The sequence below is a fragment of the Equus przewalskii genome, chromosome 6 (genome assembly GCF_037783145.1).
Source record: "Equus przewalskii isolate Varuska chromosome 6, EquPr2, whole genome shotgun sequence".
Lineage (NCBI taxonomy): Eukaryota > Metazoa > Chordata > Mammalia > Perissodactyla > Equidae > Equus > Equus przewalskii.
The window spans coordinates 5,013,037-5,032,646 of record NC_091836.1 but is presented as its reverse complement, the minus strand read 5'-3'; the positions used below and the strand labels follow the sequence as shown (position 1 = coordinate 5,032,646).

Genomic DNA, 19,610 nt, shown 5'->3' with positions numbered 1-19,610 from the left:
TAAAATCTGTCTACTTATAAACTATTTTTTAACAGAAAACAGAGTCTACTACAGTGACTGAACTGCACACTGCTTTTTTTCACACGAAGCATATATATTGGAGGTCTTTTTAGAAAACCACATGAAAATATGTCTCATTTAACAAATTTGGCTGCATATTATTCATTACATTATGTTGATGAAAATAATAAGAATAATTAGAAGTTTTCACAAATTGAGGTATATGGGGAAGCTGTTCTGGTTTAAACCTGATTCAGCCTAAAACTTGTTTTTTCCCAGAGCAGCCTGACTTATGGCCCGTAGAACATGCGTTATACATCTGCTTCAAACATTTTCCCAGAGCAAAGAATGCACTCATTAAAGATAAGGATGAACATCTCCCTCTCTGATGCCAATACTAGTCCTTCTTTGAAGATTAGCTTTTCTTTCAGGAAAACCAAGGTCAAGGTTAGCTGCTGTGTGTGTGCCGAGCTGCAGCAAAACGTCTCCTTGTGACTTTGAGGAAAAGAAAATTGTATTCCTATCACGTGTGTTCTTTGCTCTGAAACAGTATATAACCGTGCTGTAAATCACGCTTCTGCAAAGTGATTTCTTCCCTGGTGGAGATTGCACTCCTGGGCTAGTCCTCAGCTTGGCTCAGGTAAATATCACCTTATATTTCTAATCCATGGATTGGTTACTGATTATTTCTGTCAATGATATGGACATAGAAATTATGTAAACAGTCCTGATTGATTGACAACTTGTTTGCATTACCAACAGTACTCCAGTCAACATACTTGGAGAATTTTTGTGAATACATCTGTTGTCTTTAAACAAAATGCCAATTATTAAATGTGAGAGTGCTCTTTAATTCAGATTTTTGGCTTGGGCTACAGCAAAGAGTCAGTTCCAATAAGAGACAACCAAGAAAATTGTGAGTCACTTGTTGCTTGCCAGACACACATTTAGTCACATTCAACAAGTTAGTAAACAATTAGCAAATTGATCAAATAAGCAACAATGAGCTAATGAAAGCCCTGTGCTGCCTTATTCCCAGGATTTGATCAGTCTTTCTTGGCCTAGAGCCACTATTTGCTCCCTACTGATGCATCAAGGTAAACCTTTGGTCCTGGATTAAGCAGTGCAAGGGGCTCATGGTGACCTCAGGGCAAACATACAATGGTCCAGTCTGCTCCAGAGAGACTCAGGGGGACTGATGCTGTGGTTTCCTAGTGTTTGGTGGCTGGCAGGGATAAGCCAGGCTAGCTTGGCTGACCTTTGAGTGTGGTACCCTAGTGGACCTGTAAATGTATTTACAGGTCTAAGGTAACATGTTTACACACAAAGTGCTCCTTTTTCCTCCATCCAACACATCACAGCAAATAATTCAGGGTGATATAGTATATCACATCACTTTGAATTTATGTATCATCTTGTATTTATAAATTACACTTATCACAATATCCTTAGGCTAAATTCATAGCAGTGGAATTTTTAAATGAAAGCATTATGGACATATTAAGTTTGGATCGTTAGTGCCAGATTGTCCTCCTGAAAAAGGTTGCATTATATGCGAGTTTTATTCATGTAAAGTTGAAATTGCATGATATAAAAAGTCATACTGTGGACACGCATTTTGAAACCATGTGAATCTCCCTAAATTTTAATTTCTCAAGAGGAATTACATAACTTCGAAGCCAGCAGGTGGAGTGAATCGTACACTCTGCTTATATTGCTGCCATGTGGAGGAGATGCTTGAGGTGTTTAAGCATAAAAGCAACAAATACTTTGTCCAAAACCTAAAAATCCCACACAAAATTTCCTTAAATGAATTATAGTGGTGCTTGGCTGCTATTTTAACATTTACTGTCATTATAATTTAACATTGTTTTAAAAATATTGTCTAGTAACAAAGTTATCCATGCCTTTGTTAATTCTAGTGATGAAAAACACACCCAAAATCCAATAAGCTTGGAAAAGATATTAGAAACAGTAAAACAAAGCAAATAAGGCCAAACCACTGCTGTGATACACCATGCTGGTTTAGGTTGGGAGCATTGACACGAGGACATGTTCGAGACGACACTAAAAAAACAAAATTATCCTTAACCATAGCTTAGGATAGTTTCAAAAGAGTCACCAGGGAAATAAAACAGGAAAGTGCTGGTGACCTGACCACAAGGTCATGTCTGGTGACAGTACACCCCTAAGCGGGGATGGTGGTGTGCTTTTGCATTGCAAGAATGCAACCCCCTTTTTATACTTATTCTTATGGGAATTATTAAATTATGCAAATGTTGAGTGATGCAAGACCCTTGGGAGCATAAAATGCAACAGCCAGGCTGAAGAGGGATCTGTGAGCTGAATCAAGATGTCATCAATTAGTTGTGGGCAAGGTGGTAACAGTTAGAAGAAGAAAACCCACTTCGTTCCCTGATCATTAGAAAGGATTCTTGGAGCATTTAATTGCACGTGGTATCTAATACTGGATTCTGGCTCTAAGAATTCTTGCACGTGCCCTTTTCTCTCTATGGAGATAGAAGCCAAAATAGAGGAGTGTGTCAGCACGCATTTTCATAGGAAAGATGGATGGTGGCATTTGTCCGATCCTATGTGACCACGGGGGGCGCCGTCCAGAAGCAGCTCAGCTTTCTGTGCTTTGCCAAGAAACAGTGACAAGATGAGCCTGAGGCGGCGGTTGGACAGACACGGTGTCTCTCCTGTGACAGAATTCTGATGGCTGCCCCAGTTCCTCCTGCTTGATGGGAGAGAATAGGGAGAAAAAGTTGAAGAGAAATTAATACTTCAGAAATAAACTAAAACTTCTAGCATGTCTAGAGATGATAAACTAGAATTTCTCTAAGGTCCAAAGCTCAGTAAAGAGGTCCTAATATCTGACTTTGCCTAGAGCCTTTTCCCCCAAAAACACCATCTATGATGGTTTTATTTATTTTATCTTTTTACAAACATTTACAGTGTGTTAGCTGTGTGCTGGGCAGCATTCTAAGAACCTAATGAATATGCCCTCATTTAATCCTCACACTGAGAGAGATACTATTATTATCCCCATTTTACAGATGAAGAAACTGAGGCACAGAGACAGTAAGTGGCTAGTGCAAGGTCACACAGCCTGGAAGTGGTGGAGATGGGATTTGAACCCACACTTGGGCTCCATTTAAACAGAACAGTGACGGATCACTTAAATGCTAGAGAGGAGCAATGAAGGAGGAAGATCGATGAAGACTGTAAGCTTGAATATATGATTTTTAGAATGTAAAGTGTTGTCCAAGGATCATGGATTATAATTATCCAGTTCTTGGTGGTCTTCGGGTTCATTCAAAGCAGCAGTTCTCAAACTTTGGTGTGTATGAGAATCACCTGGAGAGCTGATAATTACATGGAGGCCCAGTCTCATTCAAGTAAGATGGAGTATTACTTGTTAGTATTGTTACCAGCTTCCCCAGATGGTTCTGAGAAGCACTGAGATAAATACTCACACATTCGCAACTCAAAAGGTTGCTTTTCACACTTGCTTTCTTTAGAAGATATAGGACAAGAAACAGCATCGCCTACAGGGCAGTATTAAGTATTTCCCCACAGCGACTGTCCTCGTAGATTTCCAGGGACTATTCTCTTTGGCCCTTGCGCTGAACACTTTTGGTGCCCCACCCAGATCCTCTTTATCAGGCCAGCACACTCACACTCCAGCTGCTGTGAGTGTTGGTTACTAATGACTTACAGCTTCCTCCTTCTCCAGAGAACTGCCCTCAGTCAAAGGAGCTGCCTCTCCAGGAAGGTTAAACACCATTCTTTCTCAATAAATCACAAGGATTCTAATCTCCATCTCAGGCTCTGCTTTTGAGGAACTTAACCTAAGGCAGCCCCCTCCCCCGCCCCCCACCGCCAGGAGACAGCTCAGGTGTGAGGGAACAAGACCATGTGGGAGAAAATGTGCAGCGGCTATGCTGGCTTAGAAGCTCCATGTCCCTGATAAAGCTTGTATCCCTTGCAACAGCTCCATGGACATAGCATCCAGGCCACAGTGTGGGACAAACCCAGCTACAAGAGTCACAGCACTCAGGAACCTATGGCTTCCTACCAAAACGCTTAGAATCTATTCCTAATCCTCCCAAGCTAGATAATTTCACAAACCAGGGATTGTTTTCATCAGATACATCCATCAAGTTTTTACTCAAATGTCAGCTGCTCATGAGGCCCCTCATGGCCATGTATTTAAAACTGAACTCCTCCCACTCCACGCATTCCTGATTTCTCTTCTGTCTCTTTTTTTCCATGGCTTATATCACTTTGCAACATACTGTATAATCCACTTTTTGTGGTTTATTGTTGCCTCCCCACTACCAGAATGTCAGCTCTGTGAGCACAAGAATTTTTGTCAATGTGCCCCGTGCTCTTTCCCCAGCACCTAAACCTGTGCCTGGCACATACTATACACTCAATAAATATTTGTTAAATGAGTCCTATTAAATAAATTTAAAATTTTTTGTTAATTATCACCAGATATTTGTGGATGGACTGAGGAAAGAAAGAAGGAAGGAAGGAAGGAAAGGAAAAAGGAAGGGAAAGGAAGGATGGAAGGGGGGAAGAAAGAAAGAGGAAGAGGGGAAGAGAGATGGAGGGAGGGAGAGACAGAGAGAAAGAAAGAGAGAAAAAGACAGGAAGGAAGGAAAGGAAGGGAGGGAGGGAAGGGAAGAAGATAGGAGGGTGGGAGGGAAGAGAGGAGGGAGGGAGAGAGAAAGAAAGAAAGAAGAGTTCTTCTGGTTTTGGTCTCAAAAACCAGAAATTTCAGCTGCATAATGCAGGAACCTAATGAAATTTCTCATTTGTTTCAGATCAAGAAGCCAGGAAGCTCCTGGTAGCACAAGATGTTGGGTTCAGACAGACACGGCATTGCAGAAGAGCTGACCTTACCATTTTGGTGTGGGTAGTAGAAGGAGATACTTCAGTGCTTTCAGTTTCAACCCCTTTCAGCATCCCACTAAACCATTTCCTGTATTCCTTTCGCACCTGAATGTTTGAGGAACATTGAGACTTGTGTTACATCCAGAGCTTGGTTCAGGAGAAAAGACCCTAAAATAGGAGACTAAAGATATAGGTCTAAGCCCTACACTCTACTGCTCTCTCATTGGTTTTCTGTATAATCTTGGCCGTGCTTATGTTGATTCATTTTACTTAAATTCAGCTTCCTCAATAGGAGAAAAGGTGCTTACTAAGTGTCAGGCACCAGATGGACTTTATATATAGTGATGATGATGATGATGATGATGGTGGTGGTGGTGGTGTTGATGAAGGTTATGGTGGTGATGGCAATGATGGTGACGGTGAAGGTGATGAAGATGGTGGTGATGATAAAGAAGGTTATGATAATGATAATGAAGGTGATGATGAAGATAATGAAGGTGGTGATGGTGATAGTGAGGAAGGTGATTATGATGATGATGACACTAATTATGAAAGTGATTACAGTCATGATAATGATGATAATGAAGGTGACGGTGGTGTCGGTAACTATGATGATGAAAGTCACTCTTTATGGAGCACAGCCATGTTCAAGGCACTGTATACGCAATATATCATTTAATCCTTACATGAACCCAATGAGGAAGGTACTTCTCTTACCCCCAATTAAAGATGAAGAAGTTGAGGCTCTTGTAAGTAAATTGACTTGTTTAAGGTCACACAGCCAGTGTTCAGAACCTTGTCTTCTTACCCCAGATCCCTGACACTAACCCCTACACCAAACCACACCCTATGATTCCATGAACTGCCTTCTTTTAACCTCCTTAACATGTTCTTAAGAAGACATTTAAGGATTTAATATTCGACATTATTTCACCAAGGCACTTAAGTTGTATTTTACTTCTGTGAGTGAGGAATACCAAGCATTAGGAAGGCAATAAAAGACAGAAGACAAATTAGTGAAGTATTAACATGGTCTTTTTGCCTCTAGCATCTTAATTGGTGGTAGTTCTACTCAATAGCAATGGGAAAAAATCCAGAAAAACTTGTACCAATGTTCCATAAAGAACGAATTATAATAATGACCTCACTGAGAACATAATGTGTGCCAAGGACTGTGTTATAAGATTTATATTGCATTATCTCGTTTAATTCTCAAAATCATGAGGTATATATTGCCACATTTGTGGATGAGAAAACCAAGGCTCAGAGAGGATAAGAAACCTGCCCAGGTCCACACAGCAACTCATTCAGTGGAAAAACTGGGATTAGAGCTGAAGTCTCTCTGAGTTTGTAGTAGATTATGCCAAATATTCCAGTGTCCCTCCCTATAGGGCACCTCACTACTGGAAGATTATTGATTTTCTCTCTGGTAAATTCAAGTATGGCCATGTGACTTGTATTGGCCAATGAAAGAGAGCTAAGCTGTACTTTGCCATGATCTCCTCTCCCTTTGCCATAAGAATACCAAAGTTCTAAATAAGGGCTGCCCCTTCGGCCTACAACCCAGAGTCAAGACAATGGAGATCAAGCCACAGCTATGTAGCTTGAGTGATAAATAAACCTTTACTGTTGTAAGCCACTGAAATTAGAGAGGGGGGAGCTATCTGTTACTGCAGCATAATCTACCTTATCCTAACTGATACATGCTGTGCTTTGAACTGAAATGTGTCCCCCTGAAATTCATATGATAAAGTCCTAACCCCTGAATATGACTGTATTTGGAGATATGACCTTCATGAAAGTAATTAAGGTTAAATGAGGCCATAAATGTTGAGCCCTGATCCAATAGGATTAGTGTTCTTAGAAGAAGAAACATGAAAGATGTCTCTCCTTGTCTCTCTCTTCGAAGAACACAGTGAGAAGTTGGCCATCTGCAAGCCAAGAAGAGAGCTCTCATCGGAGCCTGACTGTACTCATACCCTACTCCCAGACGTCTAGCTTCCAGAATTTTGAGAAGATAAATTCCTGTTGTGCGAGCCGTAAAGTCTTTGGTATTTTTGTTGTGGCATCCAAACCAGATGAATGCATGCTCTCAAGAGATGTTAGAATGCTAATGAAACCCAGAGCACATGGCATACCCAAGCAGCACCTTAACTCTCTTCCCAGAATCAAGACCACCCAAAAATACAAACATAAAAGGTCAGAGAAGAGTGAGAATGTGAAGGACCATTCAATAAGACTTTGGGACTAGGCTGGTGGGAGACAAAAATAATTAGCCTTACCTGGCGATTAAGGAGACAGTGTACCAAAAAGAGAAAAAAGCCCTGCAGGACATTGATGATGGTGAATGCGTAGGCAATGACTGCTCCGATTGTATTCCCGACTTCTTCAACCATAAAAAAACCAAGGCCCCAAGAACAGCCCAGGATAAATAGCTGAGCAATGGCTTTAAATGTCATGACTCTGAAAAGGAAAAAAAGTAATAATAACTACCATTTAACAGGCATTCACTACATGTTGGGCACTGTGCTAAATGCTTTGCATGCCTTACCTTATTTAAACCTCACAACAACCTTCTGTAGTTAAGGAACCTACAAAAGTCATGCAGCTTGACAATGAGGCAGAACCCAAGTTTTCAACCACTACCTCTGAGAATAACACTTTCTCCCACTCTTTGTAAATGATTTATCTTCAAAGTCTTTTACCTGGACCTATTGGAAGATTTGTGGAAAGTGCCTTCTAGAAATTTGTATTGAAAAATTTGGATGATGATGACATCACGACTTCAGACACGTCATAGTGTTGGATTTCTTCCAACAAAAATTGTGTTTGGTAAAATGTAATGGGGCGGTTGATGGCAGCTGGCTGGGAGAGTTGGTGCATGTGAGTGTGTATGTGTGTGTACAAGTACACATGCATGAGCCTGCCCTCATCCACACACGCGTAGAAGGATGGGAAACACTAAGAAGGGTGACATTCTGACCCTCTTGAGGAAACTGAGAAGAGATGAAGAAGATGATGAAGAAGAGAGAAGATGAATAAACTCAGGTTAAGAGATGTCAGGTTGGTCTGATAAGTAGATGAGATCAAAGCCAGGGTATGAAGTTGGAGAGAGATTCTTTTAAGTTTTGTCCACATGACTCATCAATGCAAGGTAAGAAGAGCAGTTTGTTCCTCTTATCAATGGGGATATTAGTAATGTTCACCACGTAGGTTGGAGTGATGAGCATTCAATGAAATAATACTTGTCAATGCCCAGCATCTATCAAGTTCTTAGGTAATATTAGTTGTTGTCGTCATTATTTTTAATAATTCAGATCAGCACCAGTGACAAATGAGTTTCTACAACCAAGGAGAATGGAATCCAAAAGTAAGTGTACCCTTAGGGGGGAAAAGGATAATACTCTAGGCGTTAATTTTATATGAAGTGTCATCTCTTGATACTCTTGGCATTCATTTTATATGAAGAGTATGCTACACAAAGGAGGCACCCAATGAATATCCGCTGAATAAAGAGATGAGGCAGTACATTGTTACCTGAAAATTATATTTTTTACTTCTATAATTTGTCCCTCATGTACTATTTATCTAGTACCAGGAAACTTTATATCATATTTTTTATGGGTTTTTCTTCCCCTGACAGAATGGTCCTGTAGGTAAAAAAAATCTGTGGATACCACTGATTCTTGTACCTTCTTACCTGGTATCCTGAATGGTGGAAACTTCTTTATTGAGGGAGGAAAGTTTGTTTCTCAAAATCCACAGAATTAGGAAGCAAAACACCAAGTTTATCTGTGGAAACAGCATGGAAAATTGCCTTGAAATTTTCTTTTGAGGCATGTCATGTAACTCAACTTGAGCTGGACCTAAAAATTTTTTTCCCAAAAGATACAGGCTTTATAAGGATGATATGGATGTATGCTCTTGTCTTTTATACAGCATACAGTATACAACCAGTGTCACTTGATGTTTGATTAGGGTGACCATATAAATTATCATTCAAACTGGGACACCTTGAAAGTGAAAGAGTGCTATTTGTATCTATACGAGGTCAACAGATATAAATAGGAAGTTCCTGGCAAACAGGAAAACATGTCACTCTATGCAGAATAGATACTTGCTAAATATTTGTTAAATGAATGCATGTAAAATTTTGAAAAGAACGCCCAGCAGAAGGTTATGATATATTAAAGCAACCAGTGAGCTAGGGGAAGTCAGGGAAAGACATGTGAAGACAGTATTTCCAGTGAGAGGAGTTGATAACATTAGGCTGTATTTCCTTATCTTCATCTCATTTCCACTTTAGCAGATAAGAAACATACTTTCTATGCTTGGCCAACCCAGGGTGGGCACACCAATAAATAACTATCACTGGTCACCTACCAAGATAATGACCGCCACTGGCCCCATGAAGCTCCAGATGAACCCTTTATGAACTTTGAGCCAGCAGCTGTTGAGAGAAAGATAAGGATTAGCTGCTTATTCCTCAGGAGAAGGCAAAGGACTTGAACCCATGCTCCTGTAGCAAGATCTGAGCAGTGCCAGGAGCTGTTCAGTTCAGATCTGGATTCTAGAAGGAATCGGACAAAGATTCCTCATCTGACACAAGCTCTGAGTCTCCATTTCCCCATGTGTAGAGTGGGGCCAGCAGAAGTATTGAAAAGATGAAATGATTACTGTAGCTCCAGACCAAGTCTCGAAGTCAGGTGGCGTCAGGGCTCTTCGTTCATCTCCTTCAACATTGTGTTAGCTATTCTACGTCTTTTCCCTCTCCATACAAACGTTAGAATCAGTTTTTCAGTAGCCACAAAATAATTTTCTGAGATTTTGATTGAAAATGCACTGAATCTACTCAGGTTGACCTTTTTTTTTTTTTTTTTTTTTTTTACAATATCGAGTCTTCCTATCCATGAACATGGACTCTCTCCCCATTTTTTGAAACTTTTTTGATTTCTTTCATCAAAACTTTCCTCGTATATCTCTTATAGGAAAGCTTAAATGAGAAAAAGTGCATACAGTTTTTAGATACAGTCCCTGTCAAAGAGTTAAGGTTCAAGAAATTTAGGCACCCTAATAATAACGATTGCTATAATAAGAAAGAGAGTAAAAACAATAATTTAACTACAGCTATCAAAACTACCAACACTAATTAAGCATACTCCATATACCAAATACTTCATTGCCAAAATACTTTGTGTTCTGTCATGACTTACGTTGCCAAAGGTGGTAGAACTTACTCTGAAAGGGGACCTGGCAGTACAAAACTGGTAAAAATAACAAGAAATTGCCAACTCTTGGTGGGCACAACATCTCCTACACTTAGCTCTATTCTAAGGGTTGCAAACTATGACCCATGGGCCAAATCCAGTCCACCTCTTGTTTTTGTAAATAAAGTTTTATTGAAACAGTCATATCCATTCATTTGTACCTTGTCTATAATTGCTTTCTCACTACAAGGGCAACACTGAGCAGTTGCCACAAAGGTCATATGGCCTGCAATGCCAAAAACAGTTACTATCTGTCCCTTTACAGAAAAAGTTTGCCAATCCCTGATCTACCCTACCATTATATCTCCAGAATCATTCTGGCAGGACACGAAGTTCAAGTTCTGGAGATAGGGCATCTTTTGACTTCAAGAGGGACAGCCTCATACATGTTTTTTAGCACACATACACCTACTTCCCAACCCAAACCCCATTGCCAAAATGCTACTTTCTTCAATGAATTTTGCAGAGCTCTGAAAATCTCTTTTGTGAGGCAGAAAAACATGTATTTAGAGCACTGCCTTGGGAATTCTGACTCGCTGTTTTTTTAGCTGTGACCTTGAGAAAGTTTACTAAATGCCCGAGATGTCTTCTGCGTGAGGTAACAAGCAGTGCTGACATCACAGGGTCATAGAGAGAATGAGTTGAGATACTGCATATAGGAAGCACAATCTCTGATGCATCCCAGCCCTTCAAGATTTGTTGCTACTGTTGTATTATTTACATTTTGGAGACTGGCTTCAACCTATTCAACCTACTCTTTCAGAACATAGAGCCCACAGGTTCTTAATGTGGGGTCATGGATATGCTTCATCTGTCCCTGAATTTCCTGAAGTTGCATCCAAAACTTTGTATGGATATACAGTTGTCTGGGGAAATAGATCCTGGATTTCACCAGCACTCTCAAAGGGATCCAACCTCAAAGATGCTGAGAACCACTGCTCTACGGACTTCCAAGAGAAAACAGAATTCAAGTTTAAGGAAGGACTTGAGTTTGAAGTGCAATTCAAAATTGGAAAATGGATTAAAAATTATTTTTTAATTTCAGACCATGTGTTGGCCATGGACACCACTTCCACCATAAATGCAAACATCATGCTTACTGAGTATAGGTTCCATAGTTTTTGTGTCCTACTATTGCAGACACAGCCACAATCACAGCTGGAATCCCATAGCCGAAAGGGTACATGAACCTCTTGTTGAATCTGCGTATGGTGGTGTAGTTGGCCACCGTGAGGTTCCTAACAGTGAGGAAGAGGTACAGCCCTTCCAGGAGCATCCAGGTGAAGGAGGCCAAGTAGAGATAGTGCAACACCCCTGCGATGATGGAACACAGCACCTGAGGGGAGAGGAGCGTTAGGAATGTGGAGCTGATGTGGTCCGTACCTGATTGTATCCTCAGCACTCATCATTTCCTGGATGCTGGCCTGGAATCTCAATTACTAACACCTGTGCCATTTTGCCTGGCGGCAACACATATTCTGGGGGCTTTCGATGGCCATTGATATCTGCTTGCCCTGTGCATAAGACAGGCCAGAAGTGCCAAGGAAGGAATGCCGTGAGAGCAGCCCTCAAATCCATGATGGAGGAGAGCTGACAAACAAATCCTCCACTGAGCTTGCCCTTTGCGTGGGGGTGATGGTTAATTTTATGTGTCAATGTGACTGGACTAAGGGATGTCCAGACAGCTGGTAAAACACATTCTGAGTGTGTTTGTGAGGGTGCTTCTGGAAGAGATTAGCATTTGAATCAGTAGACTGAGTAAAGAAGATCACCATCACCAACAAGGATGGGCACCATTCAATCCATTAAGGGCCTGAATAGGACAAAAATGTGGAGTAAGGGAGAATTTTCTCTCTCTGCTTGAGCTGTAACATCCATCTTCTCCAGCCTTTAGACATCAGCAGTCATGGTTCCAATAAAATTCTATTTACAAAAACAGATGGTGGGACAGATTTAGCTGGAGCATTATAGTCTTCCAACCTCTGCCCATTTTCAAATGAGTAACCTGAGACTCAGAGAGGTTAAAATCTCACCCAAGATCACACAGCTAGTGAAAAATAAAAATGAATTTGAAACCCGAGCTGTCTCCAGAAAGCATACTTACTCTTAACCATAGTACCATAATGCCTCTCAGGGGGAAAAAATAGTGCTTTCATAACCTGCTGGCTGTGAGATCAGTCTTTTAGGGTTAGAAGGAACCTTGGAGGATATTTAGTTCTAATTCTTCCTGGATATGATGATAAGGATGATCATGATCAAGCTAAAAGCTAAATTGTTGTCTGAGTGATTAATCCAGACTCTTTTTATGTTTTATCTGGCTAAGGCCCTGCTAGAGCCCCATGATGATGCCCATGTTTTAGAGAGTAAGTTTAAACAGGAGAAATCATCCCCAAAGAAGACATACCGATGGCCAACAGGCATATGAAAAGATGCTCAACATCATTAGCTATCAGGGAAAGGCAAATCAAAACTACAATGAGGTATCACCTCACTCCGGTCAGAATGGCCATAATTAACAAGACAGGAAACAACAAATTTTGGAGAGGATGTGGAGAGAAGGGAACCCTCACACACTGCTGGTAGGTGTGCAAACTGGTGCAGCCACTGTGGAAAGCAGTTTGGAGTATCCTCAGAGAATTAAGAATAGATCTCCCATATGATCCAGCTATCCCACTGCTGGGTATTTATCCAGAGAACTTGAAAACACAAAGGCATAAAGATACTTGCACCCCTAGGTTCACTGCGGCATTAACACAATAGCCAAGACTTGGAAGCAACCTAGGTGCCCATCAAGGGACGAATGCATAAAGAAGATGTGGTATATATACACAATGGAATACGACTCAGCCATAAGAAATGATGAAATCCGGCCATTTGTGACAACATGGATGGACCTTGAGGGTATTATGCTGAGTGAAATAAGTCAGAGGGAGAAAGTCAAATACCGTATGATCCAACTCATAAGTAGAAGATAAAAACAGTGACAAACAAACACACAGCAATGGAGATTGGATTGGTAGTTACCAGAGGGGAAAAGGGGAGGGCAAAAGGGGTAATTAGTCTCACATGCGAGGGGATGGACTATAGGTTAGTTTTTGGGTGGTGAACATGATGTAGTCTACACAGAATTTGAAATACATTATGCTGTACATCCAAAAGCTATATAATGTTATAATCCAATGTTACTGCAATTAAAAAAAAAGAAGGAGAAATCACTTCAACAAGATCATATAGCAAGTAGGAAAAGAGTTGAGATTCAACTGAAGATTAGTGTGGCAAAGCCACCGTCCACCAAAAATTCAAGCCCCGCTCCAACCCCAATTCTAGAATATAGATTTGTCACTAGGACATGACTTCCCAGCCAGAGACTACATTTCCCAGCACCCTTTGCAGTTAGGAGTGACCATGTAACTGAGTTCTAGCCAATGGAATGTGAGAGGAAGTGAGATGTACCACTTCCTGAGGGGGCCCATAGAAACCTACTTCATGGGACTCCACCATGCTCTTTTCACTTTCCAGTTGGCTAAAATGGACAGGATCCCAGGATGACCTTGAAAGCTGTGTATGGAAGACAGAAGAGCCTCCATCAACTGGAGGTTGGAGGATAGACATTCTTCAAACCTGTTTGCTCTCCCTCTACTGATACATAGGGGAAAATTAACCACTCTTGTGATAAACCACTGGCATTTGGCGTTTATTTGTTACAGCAGCTCTTGTAATCCTATCTAATACCATCAGTCTGACTCTCAATCACTTAGTTAAATGGCCCATTGGAAAATATAGGTCTTATTCAAAGTGACACAGGAAGACAGCTGAAATGGAAACTCTTGCTTTTTCCCCCCTACACCATCACTGCTGATTTTTGCCTCTCTCCCCATCTTTCCTCAAGAACTATGGCTAGATTTGATTATGACAATGAGATAATTTGGTTAAATGATATACCTTAGGCTCGGTTTGATCCATCCCTGTGAGGAAGAGGAGGTTGGCCAGGAAGAGGCAGATTGAGAACTGCAGGTGGAGGGTGGTGCTGATGTTCTGAATGGGTCGGCAGAGGAGGAAGGTGAGGGCTGCCAGGAAGAGGCACAGCAGAGACAGGCTCAGTCCCACGTAGGTGATCACCTCCAGAATAGGATCCACCTATGAGCCACCAAAGGAGGAATCTGTTATAGTTTCCAACTCTGCATTTAGGATCCTGATGGAGTATCAGACGGCTTTCCCAATTCAGTCCGTGAAACAAGTGACTTAATCTGAGACTTGGTGTTCCTATCTTTAAAATGGGGACGGTAATAGCATTTACCACACAGAGCTGTTGAAAAACAAAAACCACTAGACTGGTGCTGTCCGATAGAAATGTATGAGCCACATGTGCAATTTTACCTTTTCTAGTAGCCATGTTTTTAAAAATGTAAAAAGAAACAGGTCAAATTAATTTAATAGTATATATTCAAAATATTATCAGCTCAATGTGCTCAATATAATATAATCAATATAGTGATACAAAAAAATACAAGTTCAAATTGCAATCAATGTAAAACAATTATTAATATTTGATATTCTTTTTTCCATATTAAGCTTTTGAAATCCAGTATGTATCTTACACTTATGGCACATCCTAAGTCAGATGATATATTTTCAATGGTGGAAGTGAAATGTGGTCCTATGAAACAATGAAGTTGTGTTTTAAGGAAAAATATTTCACACTGCTTCTTCATTTAAATCAATTAAATTTAAATAAAATTAAGGATTTTGTTCTTCAGTCATACTAGCCACATTTCAAGTATGCAATAGCCACATGTGGCTGGGGGTCCTATTAGATAGCACAGCACTCAAAAATAATCTCCATGAAGGCTGGGATTTCTTTACCTGTCTTGCTCTCTGCTGTATCCCCAATGCCTAGAACAGCATCTGACATACAGTAGGCGCTCATATATGAACTTGTTGAATGAATAAAATGAGGGCATGCATTTCAATATGCAATGTAATGGTTTTCATACAGTAAATATTCAATAAATGAGAACTAAAAAGAAATAGGGGAAGAATTTAGGTAAATTTCTTTAAACCCGAGTTATCCTAGACATGGTGGGTGCGTGGGGAGTTCAGAGGGCAATGCTTTTCCATTGGTGAGTGGATTGCCTTCCTTTTGGTCCGACCAGGAAGCTTTAGCTCTTGCAGAGTAACAGGTATTTTTGATTCCAAATCACCTTGGACCTTTCCACTGTAAGGGCTGATAACTCAACTTCTCAATGTCTGAGAACTTTCTCTGCTAGCTTGAGCTCACTCTGCCCATGCCCACGGAAGCATCAGAGAATTAATATTCCCCAGATGCAGCTTTCAACAAGTGACTGGAGAAGGTGGTGTATGAATGCTTCAGCTCTCTACCAGTCCAGTTAGGACGACTCTGAGCTGTGTCTTCTACACTGACTCCAAGAGTCCTCCAGAGGGAATTAAGCTTCAGGTACCCACGGTGGTAACTAGAATGATAATTCTCTCTGCGTTGGCTTCTGTCCTTTTCCCCTTTCACTTCCCCAGTCTCCAACTGGTGCTTCCTGGAATTAGCTTCCACTGGATTCCCTATCTTAGAGTCTTTCTAAGACACGAAGAGGACCTCCCAGCTTCCTAGACACAATCAGATTCACAGGAGGGGACCATGAATCTTGGTACCTTTGGGGCAAGAGCCAAGAGCACAGCAAAGCTTGAAAGATGGAAGCACTTGCATTTGGTGTAAGAATCGTTGCTGCCCATATGATAGCAGCCCTCCGTCGACCAGCTGCCCCCCTCCTCCGATCCTTTCCAGTAGACACAGAAAGGTTCTGTTCTGGCACCACCACGCTGGAAAGAGGATAGCATAAAAATGTGTCTCTTTCTGGTTTTATCATTTCAACTCCATAGGTTAGTCACAGATGCACTGGGTTGGAAACTGAATTGGGAAAAATTTCATCACCTGGAACAATTGTGGGGAAGAGTTCTATACCAACATCTGCTGTGGGGTTTATTTATCATTCATTCTGCCCTTCTCTGGTCACCTCAGAGCCCAGGGGATTGGTCCTTATGAACTGCTTCACCTAGGCTCCTTGTCATTGGTGGAACCAATGAGAGGAACTGGTGAGAGGTCATTGGATGAGAGGAGAAGGGAATATTTACAGAAGTCTGAAATACAGGAGTCTGCATTTCTTCCAGACTCCTTTTCTGCTCCACGTATCTCCATCTTCAGCAGGGAATTCCCTCTTCCATACCTCTAGCTCTCTTAGGGCTCAATAATATTCATCCCTCCAATTGCCTTTTTGGCTCAAATGTGCTAATAGCTTCCCTTGGTGACAGTCTCTAGGTTTTCTTTCATTTCTTGTTAGTTCTCTTCATTCTGAATGATCAGAGTTGGGCTCAGTTCCCTGCCAGGACTCTGAAAGTACATCCCATTAAGGTAACGCATAGAGGACCAGTCCTGGGTTTTGCTCACCTGAGTATGTTGGAAGGTCAGGAATACAGGTTCAGACAGATCAATCTTTTCATTCACACCAATGGTGCCACTCACGATATGAGAGTTCAGTTTCACTTTCCGTATCCCTTTTCTGTCGCCAAAAAAGGATCCATTCAGCACATCCCCAAGAGATCGATAAGTGATAAATGCAACTGTGCTCCTCTCTGAGAAAATAGGAGAGAAATCATTTTAGAAGGTGTCCACAGTTTGAAGAATCGGTGTATTAGAGTCTTGTGTGAGTCACAAGGCAAACACAATGTATAGTCAAAATGCTCTTGGAAATCCCTTAAATTGCCCAATCAATGCATTACATGTAGTTTGGGGAACAGCATTTTGCATCTGTAATGCATGTTATAATACACCACACCTTATAAAGGACATGTGTGAAACATATCTCATCGATATGTTGTAAAAATATATATGAGCCCTTAGACATCAAAATCAGAGTCATGAGGCAAGATATTTGTCCTCAGAAGGTGGGACTGAGGTAGGATGAGGAAACCACACATTCTCATCTTCCGTCTCAAGCTCACTCTGGGCTATCTAATTTAGTGGAAAGGATGCAGGATGACCCATTAGATTTAACTCATTCTCCTTTCTTCCCTCTCTCTCCCTCTCTCTCTGCCTCTTTCTCTGTCTCTGTCTCTCTTTCTCTTTCCCTTTCTCCCTCCTGTCCTTTTCCCCTCCCCTTTTCATATGAGAATAATTTAATTTATAGAAGTTAAATGCACATGCGATGCTCTGTAGCATGATGGAGTGTTTCCTAAACTGCAACTATGTATTCGTGTGCTGCCATCCCAGTTTTAGCGAAAGCCACTTACCACCTGTATTATTATTCATTCCATTTAAAAAACAAACTTATTTTTCTACCTTTTCACCTCTCTGGCCTGCATTCTACAGCTCATAGTAAGGACTGAAGATTAATAAGTAGCCAGAAACTTTCTGGAGAAAATGTGGCAGGTGTTTCACTCTTTCGAGGTAACCGGGTCTTTTTGAAATATTTTTCATGCATCCATTGATTAATATGTTTATTCCTTTAGTCATCTAATATTTATTGAGCATCTGCTGTGTGCCACACATTGTTCTAGGCATTGTGGTACAGCAGTGGACAAAACAGGCAGGGTCCCTGCCATCAGAGAGCTGGCATGATGGGAGTGATGGACAGCAAACAAATAAATACATTAGAAAAATATTGCATAATGTGGATGCTATGCAGAGACTTAAATAAGGTGACAGAATAAAGCAGGGGTGGCAGACTATTGCCTGAGGGTCAAATCCAGCCTACAGCCTGTTCTTATAAATAAAGTTTTATTGGCACACAGTCATGCCCCTTCATTTATATATTGTCTATGGCTGCGTTCCCACTACAATATCAGAGTTAAGATCATCTGGCCCCAAATGTCAAAAATATTTACTATCTGGTCCTTTCACAGAAAAAGTTTGCCAACCTGTGGGATAGAAGAAGACTGGGTGACTATTTTAAATAGTACGATCATAAAGTACGTACATAAATAGTACGATGCTACTCAAGGAGAAGAGTGTTTGAGACAACATTCATCTGCCACTACTGAGTGTTACCTTTTCAGACCATCACATGGAAACAGGGTATGCACCTGCCTGTCCCTTTAAGGAAGCATGTCAAGAGAGTTTGAACCTCAGTCTGTGTCACAAAGTACACGCAAAGTGTGCCCCCCAAATTGCCTGGTTGTGGGCAAGGCAGATCTTTTAATTTCACTGTGTAGAAACCCCCTGCTTTGAAAATTTTGTAAGTCTCCACCTCTTGGACGGTCACCTAGAAACAAAATGACAGAGCCTAGAATTTGCAGTTAAGAGAATCTATCTTAGTTACAGTACCTCTTCTGGCTCCTTTGAAAGCAGCAGTGCAGTCAATATCCATTGTGTTGTTTCCAGCTTCCAGCAGAGTCTTCTCACTTGTCTCATTGCACTTCTTGGTTTCATAGACTGGAAACATTAAGGAAGTGAGTCCTGCTTTGTTCACTTCTCATGGCTAAGAGACTTGTTGAAGAACTCCCTTCTCTGAAAGATCTTTTACTGGTGATTTAATTCTCTGCATGCCAGGTAGACCAGATGGCACACCGCTCCCTCCACATTTCTGGCTGGTGGGGATGAAGTGGTCAAAATGACCTAAGCAACACACACTGACCACACAACCCAGGGGAAGAGAGGAGGTGGCCAAGCTTCCCAGAGCTGGAACTAGAGTGGGCAAGCCTAGCCTTTACAGAGAACATTTACAGGGCAGAAAATGTTAAATAACATGTACTGGAGTGCCTGATGCGGAGGGGAACTTAGTTTTTTAAGTAAGAGAAGCTAAGCATTTAGAAGTTTTCCAAGGAAACAGTCACCTGGGAGCAGATCTGCTGTATTTGGGAAGAATCTCATGAGTGAACTCTCTCCGTGCCATATAAACATACAAACACAAGGTCTGATGAAAGACCATCCTCATAAAATTTTTTGGTCATAAGGAAAATGCTCAATGTTTCTTACCTATATCAAATTCAGAATTTTCATGCTTTCCTGGAGAAGCAAAACTCGTATTCCATATGGCCAATTCCACGTTTTGAAGGACTTGGGTGGCCTGTTTTGCAATGTGCTCTTTGCTTTCATTTTTTCTCAGAATTTCCTTTCAAAGAAATAAATCCAATTAGGTAGACTCCTACTGAAACTTAAGAAAGCAGGAATATACATAAGTGTGGTTGGGTAAGCCCAGAAGGCAATAATATTTATGAAGTTGTTACTACATTCTGTGCTATCAAGCTGGTATGTGTTTTCTCACTTATTACACACAGGCCCATGAAGGGCGTGTGTTATCGTCACCGTATTTATGAGAACACGAAGGTTTAAAGGATGAGAGATCTGAAACCCATGGCGAGTGCCTTATGGAGGAAGAGAGGGAATGGGAAGGGGGATACGGGTGGAATCAGGCTCTGGATGCTTATGCAAGT

At 41.1% G+C, this 19,610-nt stretch overlaps 1 protein-coding gene across 4 annotated transcripts in view; it reads right to left on the bottom strand.

The window, feature by feature from the left end:
• Positions 1-830: 830 nt before the first annotated feature.
• Positions 831-19,610, bottom strand: part of LOC103541765 (putative adhesion G protein-coupled receptor E4P) — a 40,345-nt gene continuing 21,565 nt past the window's right edge. For 3 of the 4 annotated variants that reach the window (XM_070622777.1, XM_070622778.1, XM_070622779.1), the window contains 11 exons: positions 19,153-19,288; positions 18,502-18,609; positions 16,627-16,811; positions 15,834-16,001; positions 14,115-14,309; positions 11,273-11,508; positions 9,289-9,355; positions 8,606-8,697; positions 7,188-7,368; positions 4,915-5,010; positions 831-2,737 (listed from right to left, as the gene is read on the bottom strand). In XM_070622777.1, coding sequence (XP_070478878.1) covers positions 2,627-2,737; positions 4,915-5,010; positions 7,188-7,368; positions 8,606-8,697; positions 9,289-9,355; positions 11,273-11,508; positions 14,115-14,309; positions 15,834-16,001; positions 16,627-16,811; positions 18,502-18,609; positions 19,153-19,288 — 1,575 coding nt within the window. In that variant the 3' untranslated portion in view covers positions 831-2,626. Of the gene's footprint in view, positions 2,741-4,914; positions 5,011-7,187; positions 7,369-8,605; positions 8,698-9,288; positions 9,356-11,272; positions 11,509-14,114; positions 14,310-15,833; positions 16,002-16,626; positions 16,812-18,501; positions 18,610-19,152; positions 19,289-19,610 lie in introns of all 4 variants that reach the window. The other variant, XM_070622776.1, reaches the window with a different exon arrangement.